At 35.2% G+C, this 23,422-nt stretch overlaps 1 protein-coding gene across 12 annotated transcripts in view; it reads left to right on the forward strand.

Annotated features, from left to right (window-relative positions):
• The window catches only part of DLG2 (discs large MAGUK scaffold protein 2), a 1,100,864-nt gene that overhangs the window by 645,919 nt on the left and 431,523 nt on the right, over positions 1–23,422 (forward strand). For all 12 annotated transcript variants that reach the window (XM_069469139.1, XM_069469143.1, XM_069469135.1 and 9 more), the window contains 2 exons: positions 16,154–16,298; positions 18,630–18,768. In XM_069469139.1, coding sequence (XP_069325240.1) covers positions 16,154–16,298; positions 18,630–18,768 — 284 coding nt within the window. The remainder of the gene's footprint in view (positions 1–16,153; positions 16,299–18,629; positions 18,769–23,422) is intronic.

Here is a 23,422-nt window from a genome sequence, read left to right on the forward strand (position 1 = left end):
CAATTAGGTTTTTATTTTATTTTATTGATTGAGTGATTGATTGATTGATTGATTAGTAGAGACAAGGTCTCACTATACTTCTCAGGCTGGTCTTGATCTCCCAGCCTCAAGTGATCCTCCTGCCTCAGCCTCCCAAAGTGCTAGGATTACAGGCATGAGCCACTTGATTAGGGTTCTGGTGAAGGCTATCTTCCTGGTTCTTAGATGGCTATCTTCTCACTGCATGCTTTTCTTCTGTTTGTGCTGAGAAAGAGATATCTCTTCTTCCTCCTATAGGGCCACTGCTTCTTATAAACTCACCATCTCTTCTTTTAAGGTCCAGTCCTAACATATTAGGGCCTTACCTTTATCTCATTTAACATTACTCCTAAAGACCCTGTCCCCAAATATAGTCACATTATGGGTTAGAGACTCAACATATGAATTTGTGAAGAGGCACAATTCAGTCCATAGTAATGACCATGGGTAGAAATAGAAAAGAAGGGAGAGCAGATATAAGGGTAAGAGAGCTCAAAAGTACATGTGCAATGTATCTATTTTATTAATATTTTCAAAACAGAAATCTAAATTTTCACCCATTTTCTTAGATACATATAGCATAGATGTTACCTGTTATTCTTCTAATATAATCTATCTCCTATCAGGCAGAGGAACTGCTATTCCCAGACTGCTAGAGAGGTAGATTTTGCATAACAAATGAAACAACACTATACACAACACCTGACTTCCAAAAATTTATAATCTGAGTTCTGTCACATGTGTAAATGGATCCCTTTCTCCCCTCCGCTCATACAGGTTATAGCTACTTTATTTGTCAGCCACCCACCTGCTTCAGCAGTCCCGGACAATGATTTTCATTGACACACAGCCAACATTTCTGGACCATGGAGTTCTCTGACAAACTAAAGCAAAATTAAGGCAATTATAAGTGGTAAAGCATGTAGGACTGTACTAATAAAACTGCTTCATCTCCATTTACTCTTGTATACCAAATCTATAATGAACATTATTAGTCAATAGCTCTCAAGTAAGGTAAACTTATCTAGTCATAAGTCTGTCCTTGTAAAACAGGGCCTCTAATCTATGCCTGCAAGGAGCCATTATCTGCAGGACTTTTTTAAGAAGTGTTTGTGAAGGATCAACCTACACAATCTGAACAGAAAAGTAATTTCTATGACATATGCAAGTTTGGAGGTTGAACCCTAAAGTTTTATATTCATTGTGCCCACTTCCCTGGGCTCTAGGAAACTTGTCTTTAATCTCAGTGGTCTAATTTCATAGTGTCAGTGACCTTTGTAGTGAATTATCCAGTTAAGAGCTTTATAATAATCTCGATACCTAACATTTACTTGACATTCACTATGTTTCACGTACTTTTAAAGGTGCTTTTTTGGAATGTAACATATATTTCTCACAACAGCATATTTTATATAAGCAAAAAGAAACTAAGGTAGAGAAAGTTTACTAATGTGCCCATGGTTGCATAGTTAATAATGACAGAACTAGATTTCAAATTCAGGCCATCTGGCTGGCATGCTCATTAACACCAAGAAATAATGCCTCCTGTGCATGGCATTTGCATTAGTTTCCTTGAATTTGTCAGTCATTTCTTTCCTTTCTTTCTTTTTTTTTTTTTTTTTTTTCCCGAGACAGAGTCTCACTCTGTTGCCCAGGCTAGAGTGAGTGCCGTGGCGTTAGCCTAGCTCACAGCAACCTCAAACTCCTGAGCTCAAGCGATCCTCCTGTCTCAGCCTCCCGAGTAGCTGGGACTACAGGCATGCACCACCATGCCCGGCTAATTTTTTCTCTATATATTTTTAGCTGTCCATATAATTTCTTTCTATTTTTAGTAGAGATGGGGTCTCGCTCTTGCTCAGGCTGGTCTCGAACTCCTGAGCTCAAACGATCCGCCCACCTCGGCCTCCCAGAGTGCTAGGATTACAGGCGTGAGTCACCGCGCCTGGCCCCTTTCTTTCTTTATTCATCTTTCAGTTATTCATTAATTCCTTTGTTTAACAAGTATATATTACCCACCTACCATATCCTTTGCAATAGCCACTATTCGGGAAGGAACTCTGTCATGAAAAATCATCTATTCCAACTGGATGGGCAAAAACTGCACCACTAATGACTTCAAAGTTGCAACTATAGTTTGGGGCTTCTTTACCTCAGGATACAAAATCAATGCACACAAATCAGTGGCATTTATATACGCCAATAGCAGTCAAACCTAAAATCCAATCAAAGATACAACAAATTCACAATACCATCAAAGATAATTAAATATTTAGAAATATATTTAATGAAGGAGGTGAGAGACCTATATAGGGAGAACTACGAAACACTGAGAAAAGAAATTGTAGAAAATGTAAACAGATGGAAAACCCTACCATGCTCATGGATTGGCAGAATCAATGTTGTTAAAATGTCCATACTACCTAAAGTGATCTACAGAATCAATGGAACCCCTATCAAAATACCATCATCATTCTTTACAGATCTAGAAAAAATGCTTCCTATGGAACCAGAGAAGAGCTTGTATAGCCAAAGCAATTTTAAGCAAAAAGAACAAATTGGGAGGCATTAGTCTGCCAAACTTCAAGCTTTACTACAAGGCTATAGTAACCAAAACATCATGGTACTTGCACAAGACAGAGATATAGACATTCGAACAGGACTGAGAACCCAGATATAAAACCATCCTCATATTGTCACCTAATCTTTGACAAAGCAGACAAAATATACATTGGGGAAAAGAATCTCTATTCAATAAATCATGCTGGGAAAACTGGATAACCACATGCAGAAGATTGAAACTGGATCCCCACCTCTCACCTCTCACAAAAATCAGCTCATGATGGGTAACAAACTTAAACCTAAGGCATGAAACCTTAAGAATTATAGAAGGAAAATGCTGGGAAAACTCTTACAGACATTCACCTAAGCAAAAAATTTATGAAGAAGACCCACAAAGCAATCACAGCAGCAACAAAAATAAATAAATGGGATCTGATCAAATTAAAAAGCTTTTGCACAGCCAAGGAAACTATCATTAGAGCAAATAGACAACCTACAGAATGGGAGAAAATATTTGCACGCTACACATCCAATAAAGGGCTGATGACAATTTCAAAAAATTAATAAGAAAAAATCAAACCACCCCATTAAAAAATGAGCAAAGGACCTGAACAGAAACTTTTCAAAAGAAGACAGAATAATGGCCAGCAAACTTTTAAGTGCTGAACATCTCTAATCATTTGAGAAATGCAAATCAAAACCACAATGAGATATGACCTAACTCCAGTGACAATGGCCTTTATCAAAAAGTCCCAAAACAACAAATGCTGGCATAGATGTGGAGAGATAGGAACACTCTTACGTTGCTGGTGGGACTGCAAATTAGTACAACCCCTGTGGAAAGTAATTCGGAGACAAAGAGCTAAAAATAGAAATACCATTTGATCCAGCAATCCCACTACTAGGCATCTACCCAAAGGAAAAACATTCTATAATAAAGACATCTGCACTCAGATGTTTATAGCAGCACAATTCACAATTGCAAGGATGTGGAAACAACCGAAGTTTCCATCAATACATGAGTGGATTAATAAAATGTGGTATATGTACACCATGGAATACTACTCAACTACAAAAACAATGGTGAACTAGCACCTCTTATATTATCCTGGATACAGCTGGAGCCCATCCTTTGAAGTGAGGTATCACAAGAATGAAAAAAACAAGCACCACATGTACTTGCCATCAAATTGGTACTCACTGATCAACAAAAGGGGCTCACATGGTAGTAATATTCACTAGGTGCTGGTCAGGTGGGAGGAGGGCAGTGGGGTTGGGTAAACTCACAACTAATGGATGCAGAGCACACTGTATGGGGGAAGGGCACACTTGTAGCCCTGGCTTGGGTGAGGCTGAGGCATTATATGTAACCAAAATGTTTGTACTCCCATAATATTCTGAAATTAAAGAAAAGAAAAAGAAAAAAGAATGCAAAAAATACAAAAAGAATCTCAATAATAATCCTGGGCCATCTCTAAAAAAAAAGAAATAGAAATTCTGAAACTATTTTTTATTTGCTTGTTTGTTTGCTTTTGATATAAAAGTTGGTTCTTATGATATTGTTTTATCTTCTGAAATAGAAAAGTTGTTATTGGGGTATAAGACCTGAATAACTTCTCTCTAGAATATAAACATTATTACTTGAAATGTTAACTTGGGAATAAAATAAATTGTGACAACCAATTTCTACACAGTGCTAACTTGACAAATGAATAGGATATTGTTATTCTCAAGTCATGACTGTCTTAGTGTGACTGGTTTGACCTTCAACTTGCTCTGTAAGAGCTTGTGCATAGATAACTTTTCTGGTATTTCTTCAAGTACTGCTATTGTAAAATCATGCTAGATGTTATATGCTGATTTCTTGAAGTTATGTTTAAATTTCTAGATTTATTTTCATATTCTTGAAAAAAAAACTCAGTCCAAATAATTCTGTCAAAGGATTTTCTAGGCACCACCCTATTTTTCCATTACCATTTTCTTGATATTCATTGTCAATATAATGATTTCAAAAATAGTGACATAATCCTTAACTGTTTTGAGTTTTAAAGCATAGTGTTTGGGTTCTTTTTTTTTTTTTAATGAACCTTCAACAATAATAGGTCTCTCCCCTCTTACGTAAGGAAAACATAATTAGTACTTCCAAGGCAACTGCCAAGCTGAATCTGAAAATGAAAGAAAATGATTCATTTTATAATGCTCTGTAAGAAAAATAACCCTGAAAGAAAATAAAGAAAAAAAAAATCACTGAAGCTACACTAAAAGAACAATTATCTTGCTTCAACCCAAAAATACTTATTAATGCTCTCCTTCTGTCATTCCTTTCCACCTCCTCTTCCTTTTACTACCCTACATTCATATCCTTTGTATCTTCCTCCTCTTCTGTGTTCCTCCCCCAAAGGAAGTACAAATGATTTAGAGTCTATGATGGACCAGCTGTACCACACTCTGAATATTTTTCTCTAAATATACTATTCTTTCTAAAGCAATTTGCACCACTTCCTTCTCTTACTTCTTAGGAAAAATTCCATCTTATATTATTCTCTCAGAGCTCTGTAAGTAAACTGGCCTAAAATGGAACTCCATTAATTTGTTTAGACTTTCAATACCCGCAATTTAGGAAGTCTTTCAGCATCTGCCCTATACAGGGAGCAAGGTTGGTTTTGGTTTTGTTTGTTTCAAGAGTCTGAGTAATAATCCTTTCAGTTTCTCAAGTAAAATAGCTATAATGTTGGGCACCACCTGAATCATACCATATTTATTAGGTACTTTTTTCCTCCAAGAATTCCTCATATTTCAGAATTGAAAAGTACCTGTCTTAAATGTCATCTTATTCCAACTCTTGGTACATTAGAATCCTGTGGAAAAGCAAGAGACTGTGAAGCAGTCTCTTCCCTCTGATAGAACCCCTCTAAGGATGGATAATTTAACTCTCCAAAGCTATTCATTAGGTAATAACCATCATTAGAATTTTTCCCTTAAAATTGTGTTGAAATATAGTTTCCTATAATTTTTCCCTTTATTCATATCTCTGTCCCTTGAAAACAGAAAGGTGAAAAGTAATTCCTTTTCTATATATGTTTGAAATAATTATGTCTTACCACCTTTCCATTTCCCAGTTTTTTAGGATATTTTATACATTTTCTCTCACTCTTCCAGTAAATTTTATTGCATATTCATTTATCTTCTGTAAATAGATTACACTTATAACAAAACTTCTTCAGATTCCTTACAATCTTATTTCCCACTTAAAAAAAGAACCAGATAATATTACAGCATCTGACCTTTTCATTTATTCTACTATAAGGAAAAATTTTCCTATCTCTTGCCTTTGCAATAACCCTCTTAGTGTTTTAAATGAAATGACTATAATGTCAGACCCTTGTTTCATGGGTTACCCAAATACATGGTATATGTTCTCTTTACCAAAATTATATATATTTTAATTTCCTTTGCTACTTGGCATTTATGGTTCTCTAGAATTTAGTTTTGGTTTTTTATTTTGTGGAGTGACAATGATATCTGATTTTTGTGGATTGTACCGGTAGGTTAGTGTTGTATTTTCAGACTGAAAAGATTATCTCTTGGCCTTTAATTTCAGAGATGGTCAGAGGTTAGCCACATCAATGATTTTCAAATTCTTTTACTTATTTTTACATAATGGTTTTTATTATGGCCTACCAAGGTGTTACATAAAGCCAAATATATTACAAAAATGTGATCTTCTTCCCCTTCTTCTATGTAATATCAGAAACTTCGGATCCAAGATCATTTGATTATCTTCTCTACAGGGATAGCATTAGTTTTTAGTTGTCAAAGCTCCTTGTCACATTGTAATTTAAGGTTACAAATCTTAGTTGTTTTTTTTCCATAACCTCTGCTTGACATTTGAAAAAAAACTGTCAGTGAAAGAACATTTATACCTTTTACAGAGAATGAGTCTGTATGTTTTCTTTCCTTAAAGGGAAGTAGTAGATGAGGGGAAAGATAACAAAGGCGTTGAAGTCAAGTAGAAAGACACTGGATTTGGAAATGGAAACACTGGATTTTAGTCACAGACAGCTAGCACTTACTCCATCTAATCTACTCTGGGCAAGTCATGTAATCTTTGGTGTTCTGTTTTGGCCTCTATATCATAGTAGCATTATATTAGATTGGTATTTTCCAAAGTGTCTTTTAAAATATTAGTGTCATTCATATGCCACGTGAAAAAGCTCTGTGACCAGATTAGTTTGAGAAATTCTACAATTTGTACCTCACCCCTCTTGTAGATTCTCAATAAATTTTAGCATATTAGAAAGTCTGTGGCCAGGCGCGGTGGCTCACGCCTGTAATCCTAGCACTCTGGGAGGCCGAGGTGGGCGGATCGTTTGAGCTCAGGAGTTCAAAACCAGCCTGAGCAAGAGCGAGACCCCATCTCTACTAAAAATAGAAAGAAATTATATAGATAGCTAAATATATATATAGAAAAAAAATTAGCCGGGCATGGTGGCTCATGCCTGTAGTCCCAGCTACTCGGGAGGCTGAGGCAGGAGGATTGCTTGAGCCCAGGAGTTTGAGGTTGCTGTGAGCTAGGCTGACGCCACAGCACTCATGCTAGCCTGGGCAACAGAGTGAGACTCTGTCTCAAAAAATAAATAAATAAATAAATAAATAAAATAATAAAAAGAAAAAGAAAGTCTGTGAAGTCCTACAGTTAAAAAACTGATTTAATTTTGAATGACACTATAATGTTCAAATCTCTTTTATCGTGGAATCCTTTTCGTAAAGTAGTACTTATAAAACATCTACAACTAGTGTTCAATGGAATATACTTTGGATGTTCTATATCTGAGCATCTCTTATTTTATTCTAAAATTAATATGCTATGGTAAAGACATCAAATAGGTTTAGGGACTATGAATAGAAACAATGCAATTTTCTAAATGAATGTTAGTTGTGAGGATTTACTTATTATTATTTTTGGTAGATTTACAAAATTGCCTAATTTCATCCAAGTATCAATAACAAAGTCATGTTGAAGACAATTCAAATATGTAGACATTATCTGAATAATGAACAGGAGGACTTTGAAGTATATTCATTCATTGCTTATACCAATCTTAGATGTCTTAGAACTAAGAGCTGTAATTCTCTGAGCATGACTCTTTCTTATCTCCAACACACTGCTTTCATCTTGAAAAGAGCTTTTGCCTATTGCACCTCATTTATTTTTAACCCCCACCCTTGAGAGATAGTTGGGGCAGTAATTACTGTTATTCTTATTTTTCAGAAGAGAAAGTTAGAACTCAGAGATAACAAAGGGATTTCCAATATTATATAACTAGTAAGTTGTGAGATTAGGTTCAGATCCAGATATTGATATCCTAAAGTCACATTCCTTTGACCATTCTTCTCAACCCCTCTGATTCTCAATTGTGGTTACAGATTTGAATCTCATGTTAAGCTTTCAAATACTATGCATACCCAATCCTCAATCAATCCTGAACAATCAAATTAGAATGTCTGAGATGGGGGCTATGCTACATTTTAAATTTTTTGTTTGTTTGAGTGTTTTCCAAATGATTCTAATATGCAGCCGGGTTAAGAATCACGGTCCTTCCTTGACCTAACCACATCCTAGCCCGTTCTGCTGCTGATGCTTCTCCTAAGGATGATTTTGGTGGTAATGCTCATTCTATCAAGCCAATAGAGTGTCATTTAGCAATTTCCTGCAATGGCCTGAAAAGCATTTAGACTAGTTCACCCTTAAAACTCTGTCCCCTGCAGTTAGAGTCACTTCTGAAACACTAGAAAAAAACTTGAATATTTACTTCTTAGACTCCCTTCTAATTTATCTTCAGTGTAATAGGTTATAATACAATGCAATTGCAATGACATATTTTAAGGGTTAAAGCCTTCTATTATATCCTTTTTATTTATTTTATTTCTACTCAGTGTAATAACCCTGTTTACAGAACTCGCTCTACATGTATCATATGTCAGTGTCATTTTAAAATTCTTTTAATCACATTTCTCTACTTTAAATTATATATGTATATCACTATACTAATATATTATTTACATTTTAAAACATACACAAAAATTATACTATAAAGATCAATGTAATAATAGAAGCTCCAATGGTTTCTTCCTGTAGCCAGTGGATTGCCCTAGGGTTCACACTATACTGTCCATTTTGGTGATCACTGCAATAGAAGAAGCTTGAGTCAATCAAAGTATCATTCTCACTTGCTCTCTCCCTTTATATGGAATAAAAGGTTAAGAAAAGCATCAGCAATACTCTGGTTTCTCTTCAGATCGTATAAATCTTTCGCCTTTTACTAAAGAAAAGCATCAGTGATTAATGGAGTGAGAAAAAATTCACATTGTTGGAGCTTTGATTGTGTGCCCTGTAAACTGATGTGACCCGATGCTCACATTCTGTACCCAGCTTTTCACCCTTCTATCCCATGCCTGGCACAAAGCAAGTATCCACTAAATGTGTGTTGTTTTTTGAATGACCTTCATTGCTATTTTCTTCCTCTCTGGCTTAACATAAATGTAAAACATAAATTCAACACAAATGTCTCATTCTTCCTATAAAATAAAGAATTTTGATCGCCTTTCCTTGGTATGCTACAGTCATTATTTTTTTAACTATTAAGTTTTTTATCTTAACATTTATTAAGTGCCAGTTATTTACATTGCATCAGGTAGGGAAATACAGAAATGAATACAATCTCATCACTTGCTGTTGAAAAGGTCATTCTGGGAGGTGGGAAGAGGCCATGTAGGAGTTAGGTATACAAAGTAGGGGGTGATAATTTCCACATATGTCTAATTATGATTGTTTGATTTCTATTTGTATACTGCTTAACATTATACAGAATCTTTTCAAGTTTATTGTGTCATTTTCTCATAAATACAAATCAACAAATAAGTATAATTCCTGTTTTACATATAAGAAAATGAATTCTTAGTAAATATGTTAACTGACTCAAATTCGTGAAACTAGGAATTGAAATCAGATCTGGTTCTACATTTAGAATCACTCTCATTACAACAAGTTGCCTTTATTACCAGAAACACAAGGTTTAAATAAGATATGGCTATTGTTTCTAATAAATCTAAGCCTATTCACTGGGCATGAGAAATTAACTTCCTTCTTTCCTGTTTTGATTTTCATTACTCACGAGTCTGCTGTATGTGTCTCATAATGAGGCCACTGTACTTAGTTTCTGTTCTTTCTTAAAGTTTTTGTTTTTGCTCAAATAGGTTAAATTTTGTTCTAACCATAATTATAATTATACATGCTAATTTCTAAAAAGATGAAAAAATAAGAAAATATCCAAAAATGACCATCACTAACATGTTTTCTATTAATAGTTTAAAAATAAATTTTATTATCACAATTTCTGTATACTATAGAGATTTAGTCCTTGGTTTATGCATATTATTTCCATAGCATTGGCATTACTGCATTGGATTGGTCCCCTTTTTAATTTATCTTGCAATACGATCAACCATTTTGTTTCTTATTTAAAAGTTAACTTCAGAGTTTGTGCTTTTCTTTCCAGTGTTTCTAGAGTCCCACATTTCCTTGCACTATGTCTTACGTAACCTTTATGTTCCTAATCATCTCCCAGTTTGTCCCACCATGATGGCATTCCTGCAAGAACATAGAAAGGTCAGTATCTCACCATCTGTACATTGCCCATTCCTCTTTATTAACACCTTCTCATGCCCCCACACCTCCCTCCTTTCTATTATCACACATATGTTTGCTTACACTCACTTGAATTCCCACAAAACTTGCCATGCCCCCTTGCAAGTCTCCTAGCACCTATTTCCTAGGCTGATTTTGCTCTTCTTTGTCTGCATCAAGCTCAAATTCAATGCTCCCTGTTCTATGTGAGAGAATGAGTCCTCTCACCTCCAGCCTCTCTTTCTTGGCCTCTTTCCTATTGCAAACACACAGCTAGGCTGCCCATATATCCCCCTCTGTGTGGTGCACCCCACAGAGAGCACTTCAATCAAACTCACATGATTTTTTTTTGAAACCAGGCCAATTGCTCTGTGTTCACCATTATAGGCAGATACTTGATACAAATGGGGGGGAGCAGGGGAGACAATAAAAAACAATGACAAGAGCAACTAGCCAATCAGTGTAATGTCCCTTCTCTCTGCATACAATCAGCTCCAGCTGTAGGCTTTTTATCTCGAGAGTTCATAGGATAATGCATACACATAATTAACCCAAACAAACTCACTTTTGTGAAAAACATTTTGAAGACTTCAGCACAAAAGAGCACTTTTTGGTCCAAATCCCATACTATTCTGAATTTTTAAAAAAGATAAACACAGAAGCTTCATCAGCAGTACCCTAATTAAACTCATCAGTTCACAGATGTTTACAGGAAAATGATCAGCGAAAATTTTCACCAAGAAATCCTGTTTCCTGGAAGAGAAATGGTTGATGATAATAGTAATAGTGATAAAAGCTAACATTAATCAAGTACTTTAATGCACCTGTCACTTTACATAGGCCAACATATTTAAGTTAATAACCTCTTCAGGTAGTGACTATTCTCATTCCTATTTTACAGATGTCAAAACTGAGGCTTAGAAATGTTTCCCAAAGTCACACATTTACAAAGTGCCAGGACTCAAATCTCAAATCTCAGCCTGAGAAGCATTTTCTCTTAATCACTCCATTCTGCTGCCAATATCATAATACCGCCTGTTCCATGACTAAAATCTATGTAAATTTTTCAATAGTTAGTCACCAAATAGAAACTGACTGAACTACGACTGTTTTAAACTACCTCTATTATCCCTCGTAGTATCCTCTCTTTCGCCACTTCTCACCTCTACCCTTTCTTCAACTTTGGCTTGCTGGTCTAAAGATTTTCCTAGTGGTCTCAGAGTCTGTTATCAAAGTCACTCTGAAAATGCGCTTGAAGGTAACATTTTCTGGATCATTTCACTGCCCACCTTAAAAATAGCAAAAGTTTCAATTTAATAAGCACTAGCCACATCTCTCTTTCACTGATAATCTAATGAGCTGTGTACCTTCTGTACCCTGGGGAGAGAGACAATGAGCCTTTGTCAGAAACAGAGCTTTGGTGCCACTTATAATCTAATCCAGTTAGTTTCTAGCCTTCAGGGTCTTTTTTTTTTTTATTCACTTGTCATCTCCCAATGGTGTTTCTCTTCTGTTTTTTTCAATATAGATGTTTCAGGGGGCCATGGTTACAATATTCAAAGCTGCCTTACTTGATTTTTTTTTTAGAGAAAACACCCACTTCCTTACACATTTTAAACCATTAAATATGAACATTACTTGTAAATATTTGTTATCTAGGCACAAGTGGTACTGCCCTAAAATAAGTGATTAATCAACGATATAAAAAGGTTGTGAAGAGACAGTAAGATATATTAAGCTACTTTCCATTTTATTTATTTATTTTTTGACTAGTCAGTGTATTAGGATGATGCAATATACTGTCACCACTGGCTTAAGCAAGAAGTATAATGATTACTCAAGCTTTTATAGCACTTTGGAATTTATGTTACTTTTATATGTAAACTTGGAAGGAGACCTTGTTCCCCTAAAGGGAGAAATAATGGGTGATTTAAGCTCTAACTTTGAAAGAACCAGCACATATGTACAGTTTCATTTTCATATTTTAAGGAGGCTTGTGATCCAGCTGATGACTTTGCCAATTGGAGACAGAGTAATATCTTTGTTTCAAGGTAACCTCTTTAAACACCAATTTTTCTCATCTGTAAAATGGGCCTAATTATTAGAGTCTACCTGATGGAGCTATAGTGAAGATAAGCTGCATGATTCATTTCAGCATATGTGACATAGTACTCCCAAAATATATGACGTATATATTAAATAATTATTAGCTCTCATTATTAGTAGCATTGCTTTTATTTCTCTATTATTAAGGGCTGCCATTATCAATTCTGTTCTCCATACCAGTAGTTCCTGCATTCTCCCTATCCACATGAGTCTATTTTTCTAGCCATCCATTCTACAAACAGCTGTATTCTATTAGAAGGTGGGTTTTTATGAGAGCAGGGAGTTTGTCTATCTGGGGGAAGCAGTATAGCTGAGTGATAAAGAATATGGTCTCTGGAGCCAAGTGCCTGGCTTTGAATTCTTCCTCTACCTCTTATCAGATCAATGACTTTGATCAAATTTCTTAACGTATTGGAGACACATTTTTCTTATCCATAAAATGAAGGTAATGATAATAGCTACCTTAGAAGTTGTTGTGCAGGTTTAATTGTGTTAGTAGATAGAAAACACTTTAAAATAATGTTTGGCATTCAATATGGGCTATATAAGTGTTTGCTATGAGTGTGATTATCATTCTTATTGTTTACCATATCTCTAATACCTAAAACAGTGTCTGGCATGTAACAGGTATGCAGTAAACATTTGATCAACGAATAAACAAATGCCGGACACTGGAAATACAAAATGATTTAAGAAAATGCCACTTATCTAGAAGAGAAATGTGAGGACCAATAGAAATGCTCACAGCTTAGTGGAGAGCTCGTGGTCAGCCATTCAAACACATCAGCCAGATTCAATTTCCTCCAGTTCAGAGTCTTTAACCTGGGCTATATTACCAAGGAATAACTGGCCCATAAAATTTACATAACAATGTGGGACAAAAATAATAATAGTAAAAAATAGCGGTGCTCCAAGGTATTATATGACTAGAGTGCTAATTAGATAAGACAGAGAATATGTGCCATAGGGATTCAATTCAATGCTCTTGGCTCATTTATTTTAATTCCACATCATTTTGGCAGAAAGTAACTAAAGCATCACTCCATTAAAAAAAGAGTAGCCAAAATAAATCCAAACATATGTGGTCAACTAATTTTTGACAAAGGAAACAAGAGAACACAATGGGGAAAGGATAGTCTCTTCAGTAAATGGTACTGGGAAAATGGGATTTCCATATGCAACAGAAGGAAATTGGGCCCTATTCTCCCACCATACACAAAACTCAACTTAAAATGGATAAAAGGCCTAAACATAAGACCTGAAATCATAAAACTCCTAGAAGAAAACATAGGAGAAAGGCTCCTTGACATTGGCCTTGGCAGTAATTTTTTGGATATCACATCAAAATCTCAGGCTACAAAATGAAAAATAAATAAATGGGACTGAATCAAACTAAAAATCTGCACAGCAAAGGAAACAATGAACAAAGTAAAACAGCAACCTATGGATTGGAAAAAATATTGCAAACCATGTGTCTAATAATGGGTTAATATCTAAAATGCATAAAGAACTTATACAACTCAACAGTAGAAAAATAAATAATTAAAAAATGGGCAAAGGACTTGGACAGACATTTCTCCAAAGACACAAAAATGGCCAACAGGTTTATGAAAATGTGCTTAACATCACTAATCCTCAGAGAAATACAAATCAAAACCACTATGAGATATTACTTCACACCCATTAGGATAGCTATTATCAAAAAGATAAGAGATAACAAATGTTGGTGAGGGTGTGGAGAAAAAGGAACCCTTGTACACAGTTAAAGGGAACGTAGATGGGGCAGCCATTATGGAAAACAGTATGGAGGCTTTTAAAAAATTTAAAAATAGAATTACCATATGACCCAGCAATCTCTTTTCTAGTTACATATTCCAAGGTGATGAAATTGCCACCTTGTAAAGAAATCTGTGCTGCCATGATCCCCACAGCATTATTCACAATAGCCAAGATGTGGAAATAATCTATGTGTCTATCAATGCATGAATGGATAAAGAAAATGTGCATATATATATGTGTATATATATTCATATGCACACACAAACAGTGGAATGTTATTCAGCCTTAAAAGAGGAGATCTTGCCATTTGCCACAACATGGATGGACCTGGAGGATGTTGTACTAAGTGAAATAAGCCAAACACAGAAAGAAAACTATTGCATGATCTCACTTATATATGAAATCTTAAACACATAAAAGATACGGAGATATAGAATAAAACAGTGATTGTGGGAAGAGGGGGAAAATAGGGAGATGTAGGTTAAGGGGTACAAAGTGACAGATGTATAGGATGAACAAGTCTAGAGATCAGACCAGGTGCGGTGGCTCACAACTGTAATCCTAGCACTCTAGGAGGCCGAGGCAGGAGGATCACTGAGGTCAGGAGTTAGAGATCTAATGTATAACATGAAGACCATAGTTGATAAAATTGTATTGTATTAGGAATTTTTATTAAATAAGTAGATTTTAGCTGTTCTTGTCACAAAAAAAAGTAACTGCGTGATGATGGCTATATTAATTTGCTTTACTATAGTAACCATTTTACTATATGTATTACATAATATCATGTTGTAAACCTCAAATATACACAATGAAATATATCTTTTTGAAAAGTAGTAGCCAAATAAAAATAACTTAGGTATTTAAAATACTTCCTGAATATTTATTCTCATTTCCTCAAAGTGAGGAAACTAAGTCTTTTTGGAGAGATCATCTTAAAATCATTTCAGAGAAGTGCTGCAGAGATCCACCATGTAATGCCACTGCCATGAAGCAAGAATTGCATTTGTATTACAGGCTTTTCTGTGCAATAAAGAAAATGGCATTTCTGTTAAAGCTGATGGCTACAGGGTACTCTTGAATTTGCTCACCTGAAAAGCCCTATGTTCCAACATTAGCACTCTTTCCTTGGAAAATAGACTCATGTTAAATGACATCTTGATGGAAAATATTTTTAAAGTGAAAAAAATCCAGGTTTGGTGAAGCTATAGGAAAAAGTGGCTCTCCTACAGTGCTGGTGTGAGGGTAAACTTGTTTGTCTTTCCTGAGGGCACTTTGGGACTAGGTATCAAAAGCCTTAATGATGTTCATATAGTTTGGCCCACCAATTCCACTTGGATGGATAAATCTATCCCAAAGAAATTATCAAAGTTGTATACAATATAGAAAATAATTAATTGTAATATTACAGTAGCAAAAAATTAGAAGCAAACTAAACATGCACTAGTAAGAGGTTAATTAAATTATTATGTTGTAGCCATGCAACACAATGCTCTGTAGAAAACAAAAGTTATGTTGTTGAAGTACATTAATGTTATAGACAAAAATAATCACTCTAGGTTTAAAAAGCAGGTTCTAAAACAATATGTAAAATAGAGACACAGTTATTTAAATATATCCAAGTAGGGAGATTATGGATAATTTTCCTTTTCTTCTGTTTTTTAGTCTTCTTCAATGAATATGTATTACTTTTGTAATCACAAAAACTATAACATAATGAAAATGACATTTGACTGTTTATTTCCTTTTTCTACAAATATTATTCTGAATTCTCTTATAAGATATCACTTTCTCATTTTAAAAAAGGCAGTAGCAACCTTGTTTTTAGTCTCAATGACTGTACCTTATCTGCTTTGACTCTGTTCTATCAAAGTATGATATAGTTACTAGACAGTGATTATTACAATTTAATCTTTAAATGAAGTTATAATTCCAGATATGTTTTCACCTGAATATTTCTCTTCAGATGTATATCTCTAATATTGACTTTTTTTCCCATTTCAGGTAAACAACTACAGTTTAGAAGAAGTAACACATGAAGAGGCAGTAGCAATATTGAAGAACACGTCAGATGTAGTTTATCTAAAAGTTGGCAAACCCACCACCATTTATATGACTGATCCTTATGGTCCACCTGATATTACTCATTGTAAGTACCACACTAGTGTCATCTTTGAATAGCATGCTAGGTCTGCAAAATTGGAATTTTATAAAATTTTTGGCAAACTCTTCTACTTGCACCGTCCCTCATGTTAACTTCTGGAAATACATCAGAGAGAGTATCCTGCACTTCACGCCCATGTTGCCTTGTAAGCTCTTACCTAGGATTTTAAAAGTGGAACATGCTGATGAGTTTCCAGGTCTACCATTATGGAAAGGCTTCATGGTATATGTAGTGGGCAGTGTGATTACAATAGTTTATGGGTAATACATTTTTAAAAGCTATTTCACAATCACTTAAAGCATGATAGCTTTTATGACATAAAGTCTCTCTTCCTAGTTCAGCTCTATGTAGTATTAATAGTAGAGAGGAAAAGAGAGACTGGGAAAGTAGGCCAGAGATAGCTTCATGCTTTTTCCTGGGGGAGGCGATCTTGCACTTGAATGGTGAAATCATGATCCTCGGTCACTATCATAGCTTTTTTTACCTTTACTTGAATTTGTTATATTGACAAGGAAAACAGAGAAAATTATCAGTCACTATGGCAGTAGAGGTTAGCTGGACATGGGGGCTTTGGGGGCAACAACTAACAATTAACTGAGACACTATGTTGGAGTTCCCACGAAGTCCACTGTTGCATAAGCCCCATGTTTTCTCCTCTTATTAATAGGTCAACAATAACCTCAGTTATCTATTGTTTTGTGTGGGAGGACTAGATTTAGAAACAGTTCACTTTTTTATGTAAATTTAAGGGATAGTTTTGTTAACATCAGTAAGCTTGCTCATTCTGAAATTTTGAGAGTCCAGTTGTGGGACTAGGAACTCAGAATGTCTTTAGGATTTGCTGTTAATTAGTACTATGGTCTTAAGCAAGTTGTATAATCTTTCTTAGATGTAGATGTTTCTCTTGAGAGAACTGTAAGGGTTGAATAATTTTGTTACCCACCCATTACATTAGCTATTGCTTTTCTTTATGATGATTCTAAAACAACTTGTCCCCAATATATATCTCTTTTTTTTTTTTCAAATAAGCAGTAAGCTGAGATCAGCCCCACCATAGGATATGAAAGAGTTTTAACCTTCAGAATTTTTCAAACCAGAGGAATTTAGAAAAGTCAGCCTTGAGAATCTGTGAACCACTTTATGAAAGGCATATAAGGTCAATGTCAAAGAGAGAAAAGCGAGAAAACAAAACTGCCCAATCAATTCAAGAAATATGTATTAAGTAACTTCAGTATGTGCAAGATACCTTGTAAGGTAATATGTGGGATGCAGAGGAGATACAATCATGGCCTTCAAAGAGTGTGGTTGGCAGGAAGGCTAATTCAGATATATAAATAGCAATATTTGGCAGAATGCAAGGTATGTATATGATATGGGAGATGTAAAAGTAAATGTTCTTTGGGGATTCAAAGGAAGAAGATATATCATCTGTATTTGGATGATCAGAAAAATCTTTATGCATAGGGTGGCATTTGAACTGTATCTTGAAAAATGGGTGAGATTTCATCATGTGACATAGGGTAGGAGACATAAATTATAGGCAGTTGGTATAGTAGAACAAAGATATGGGTGTCACAAAGCACAGGCTGTGTTTGAGGACCATGAGATCTGTCTTAGGGAGATACTAAAATGGATCAACTTTTTAAGAATGGCAAAGAAAAGATTTTATACTGTATTCAATACATAGTGGCAATGGAGAGCATTTAAGTAAGAGAACAGCATGATCAGAGTGAAATTTCAGGAGGGTTTACTTCATTCCAATGTGTAAAATAGATTTGAGTAGAGAGAGAGAAGACCAGATACAGTTATCACCTAAAAGGAAGATAAATTAGAGAGGAGGAATGGAAAGGAAAAGCCAGAGTTCTTGGCCTTTCTGGCATGAGAATACAGCATATTTTGGGAGAAAATCTCATACAAGAACCTACTTCTTAGGAGCCTTTTGATTTTGATGATGGATATTAATTATGTGAAGAGAATGTGAGCTCTACAATTAGAAAGCTAACATTTTATTTTAATAGAAAATTAATCATTGTTCTGAAAATGTGTGTGCTGCATCTCTCCTGCAATTCTTCTCTTCACCTAATTATACTTACTGGGATGAAAGATTTAACTGTTATTACTTCTTTCTCATCCTAAAGGTCACTATGTGCTTATATATATTAAATGCAAACAAACAGCAACTCCCCACTCTCGGAGGACAAGAAAATCCTTGGCGTGTAGAGCCTTTCTATTTTTACCACATTCTCTGAAGTATAGCATGACATACTGAATTACCCATATAACAAGTTTCTTTTCTTTTTTTCCCTCCACCCTTAGCTTATTCTCCACCAATGGAAAACCATCTACTCTCTGGCAACAATGGCACTTTAGAATACAAAACCTCCCTGCCGCCCATCTCTCCAGGAAGGTACTCACCAATTCCAAAGCACATGCTTGTTGACGACGACTACACAAGGTCAGATATGGTTGTTGGTTAATTGGGTTTGCTTTTATTACCAGGAAGAAATCATACTTGCCTAACATGTCAGCTGTTATTTTGGGGACAAATTAAATCTTCCAAGTGCCATTAACCTTACTATAGTCTTGCCTCAAGTGGAAATCTGCAAATAATTGTGAACATGTGTCATTGTCCTCTGTTAGGAAGCAAAATCACAAATTCTTTGTGGAGAAATAGTCTTTCATCGCTTATGTGTCACTTTGCAATTTATTAAGACTTTCCATGTATGATCTCATTTGAGCTTTACAGCTATACTGCAAGGTAGGTATTATTGCTAAGAGAATATAGTGTGGAGGTTCAAAAGGAAGGAAGTAACATCCCAATATTGCATTTCTGGTTAGTGGAAGTCAGGAGTGAAACTCTAGTCTTTTGACTTGAAATTTCATGTCTTGCCACCAATGGCCACCCATAGTTCAATGGAAGTTGGTAGTCAATCAGCATTCCCTCTAGTGCAATAACTATAGTGGAAAGGAAAGGAGTGAAGTTAACTCCAAATTGTTTGAATTTAATATGTTCCATTAATTCCAAAGGGGAACAGGGCAGGATTTTAGGACAGAACACAGAATCATATTGCTACCCACAGGAAAAACCAAATTTAGCAAACACTGCTCTGAAAAAGTCATATCAGACAGTTCACAGAGAAGACCAACTTAAAAGGTCATCAGTAAGGATTCAAACAATATTAGGTGATGAATAAATTAATGAATGAATGGATAGATGAATAATAAGAAATGTACTTTTTTTCTTTTTATCTTTAAATTTTATTGTTTCAAAATAATATATGTTCATTACATTTGGCAAAGAAACAAAAAGATGATGAAAAAAAAATGTCCCCCAAACTTCCACTAGAGTGACCTGTCTTGGGGTACCTAATATAACAGCCTGGCATGAACCTTTCCTTCCTTCTCCATGTTCATACAAACATATACATATGTATATTCAGATACAGGTAGGGCTTGACTTTGTTTTCCCAAAATAAATTCATATTTTACACATTCTGCAACTTGATTTCCTTCACGAACAATACCTTTATCAAAAATAAGATTGCATGTAGATATATATACTTTATTTCAATATGTGTTTGTGTATAAAAAATTATAGAGATGGACTGTTTTGATTTTATATCCTGCCTGTCTAATTGAAGCCATTTGTCAGCCTTTTAAAAAGTAGAGGAAATTTTCTGCTGGTTAACTTTCCTCACTGGTATATGTGCATGCTTTGGCCATTTCATTCTTTCATATATCTTTTTAAATGATTAAGCATTTTCCATTTATTTTGCAATATCAGGTTTGCTGAAGTAGCTTGTTATATCTTTAGCCAAGGAATGGAATGTTTAGATGCTGAAAATGTGCATCTGTGGTGCAAATCAAATATAAACTTCTTCCTATGCTGAAATGTCTGATCTCTATGCTCTTAATTAAAATGAGGGCTGCAGCAAAGATAATCCGCATGGCTCTCTAAAGAATTCTGTAAATATAGGCACCTTTATCCATCAGAGCAATGATCTATTTGCGTTCATCCTATTACTAATATTTGATATGATTTTAATTTGAAAATGTCATTTTATCTGACTAAGCCCTTAGTGAATTAATGTTTATTAAAGCCCCTTCATAATCCAGGCCCTTTGCTAGCTGTTTTATATACACTATCCATTTAATCCTCCCCATTCATCCCCATTTTAGAGATGTAGAAATTGAAGTTCAAAGAGGTTAAGGACTAGTTTATGGTCACATAGCTTTTATGTAGGAAAATTGAGTGCCCTGACAGCTTTAAAATCCTAGCTTAAAAGAAACATTTTAATTTTCTCTTTATTTTTAAAATGAAAACAAAGTCATATAAGACTGTTCATCATAGAAATATGTGGCCAGAAAGGGACCTGAGAGTTTTGGTGAGCTCTAAAGACAACTAGACCAGAGTTGACACCTACCTCTACCACTGGCTGTGTAACCCTGGGAAAATCATGTAACCTCTGCAAGCCTCAGTTTTCTCATCTGTATAAGGGAATAGTAATTGAATCTATCTCAATAGATTGTTGTAATGATTAAATGAGATAATGAATGCAAATAACTTAGAGCAGTGCCTGGCACATAATAAATATTCAATGAATGTTATCTATTTATAGTAGCTATACTTACTATAATGCTTAATCTACTTCAGATGTCACATGAAATGTTTTTACAGATGGTGTCCCAGGAAAAGAGTCCATTGCTTTCTACAGTGATATGCTTCAATATCTTACTTCCTGCGCCTGCCTCCTCCCCTATTCCCCTACAGTACAATCTCACTAACAACTCTGTATAAAATCTTCTGAATAGTTGATGCCCGGCAAACTTGTGAAGAAAATTATATCAGTTCACACACATACACCACCCCGTACTCTCTCACCGTTGCTGATATCCTCTCATAGGTGCTCTATGCTGTAGGTATCACCATGGGTCTCATTATCAGCAGTGTTTGCTCAGAGGCAGATTCATTGCCTCATTCATAAATACTGTTTGAATATTTCCTACTAGACAGGGGGCACTACACTGGAAATGTACAATTGAATAAGAAATAGCATCTAGGAACTATAAAATTGGGGCAAAAATATATGTAAACCAGTGGATTCCCCAGTGCCTGTTCCCTGATGATGCAGACCCCACCCCTCCATGAAGTTTTCCACAAAGCCTAATTTATTAACTTTTCAAAATTGTGCATGTATATGTTTTGGTGCCAAAATGTCCTTTCTTTAGTAAAATACTTGTGATAGTAAATAGCAGTTATGAATTTTGTCCTTAGTTAGAAAATAAGAAGTTGGCAACTTTATATGAATCCTTATTTTCTTAAGATTAAAGGTTTATAAAATCCAACAGTCTGGGAACTACCAACAGAAACAAACAGAACTAGAGTCAGTTCTATGAATTACGCTCATGTAGCCCGAGCAGAGTTCCTTACCACCACAGAAGGCACTTAGGATATATTCACAAATGAATATGAGTTTTACATGAGTGCTACAGAAACAGCCTATGGCATCAAAGAAAGTTTTAAAAAGGAAATGACTCGGCCGGGCGCGGTGGCTCACGCCTGTAATCCTAGCACTCTGGGAGGCCGAGGCGGGTGGATTGCTCAAGGTCAGGAGTTCGAGACCAGCCTGAGCGAGACCCCGTCTCTACTAAAAATAGAAAGACATTATATGGACAACTAAAAATCTATATAGAAAAAATTAGCCGGGCATAGTGGCGCATGCCTGTAGTCCCAGCTACTCGGGAGGCTGAGGCAGTAGGATCGCTTAAGCCGAGGAGTCTGAGGTTGCTGTGAGCTAAGCTGACGCCACGGCACTCACTCTAGCCTGGGCAACAAAGTGAGACTCTGTCTCAACAAAAAAAAAAAAGGAAATGACTCTTGAGTTTAAACTTGAAAACTGTGTAGGCACTGGTCAGAGAGTCAATAGATCAGGAAGGGCATTTGTGGTAAGGGGATAGATTGCGCAGACTCATGGAAGAATGCGAAATAAAATAAAATGAAAGCAAATATTAGAGTTTGGAATATAAAACTCATAAAGAAAAATGATGCCTGCCTTTAAATTATCTTTATGTTCCTATCCTTGCTTTCATATGCACTCTAGCCATAAGATTAAAAATACATAGAGTAATAAAAACAAAAGGATCACTACAATACACCATTAACACTAAGTGCTTTAATATATATTATTGCCCCTATGTTATTTATATGATATTCTTATTTTTTATTTTTACAAATAAAAATGCTCAAAGAGGTTAAGTAATTGCTTCATATCATACAGCAAACAAATAGCAGAATCGAAATTTGAATTCAAGTCAGTCGTGGAAGGCCTTATCCTCACATCCTTGTCTTACCACTTACTACCTAGATTACTGTGAACAAACCATTTAATCTCTGTAAGTCTTCATTTTCTCATCTGTAGATGTGGTATGGAGGGTCTTCTAATTTCCTCAAAAAATTGTGAGGTTTTAATATAATATGTGTGAATGTTATTTGTCATTTTTAGAAGGCTCTATACATTTATTATCTTAAGTTAATACAGTAGCTTATATCTGAGACCTAATTTGTATTTTTCTAAAATTGTAAATCAAGAGAATAAATATCTAATAATGGGACTTGGACCAGTAGGGAATTATTTCTGTGAAATGTGAACTTTCCAACAACCTATAAACTCCCATCAAATTAGAAGCCTTTCGTTTCACATGCTCATATCTTAATCTGTTGTAAGAAGTATTTCTCTATTTTCCTGATTTATATTCACTTTTGTTATACATATATAGTAAGAATTGTTAAAGCAATTTTGATTAGAATAATGTTACAATGACTTAGCAGGATTTTTCTTTATCTCTTTCTTACTATTTTAAAAAAATGTGCACCTGCATAAACTGGGAAATTTTGTCTTTCCATTGATTTAGAGAAAGGGAGCACAAAAAAAAGGTTTCAATTTTTGAAAAACAAAGCTGTTACAATGATGCTGAGATGGTTTTAGGCTCAGGAATTACAGACTGTCAGAGGTGAAAGAGCCATAAATAATTGTAGAGGCTTTTTCTCCCTTAGTGTCTAACTTTGTGGATCAGAACTGGTTAGAGGCTAGTCCATTATTTCTCAAGTG

This window comes from Eulemur rufifrons, chromosome 6 (genome assembly GCF_041146395.1).
Source record: "Eulemur rufifrons isolate Redbay chromosome 6, OSU_ERuf_1, whole genome shotgun sequence".
In the NCBI taxonomy this organism is placed as follows: Eukaryota; Metazoa; Chordata; class Mammalia; order Primates; family Lemuridae; genus Eulemur; species Eulemur rufifrons.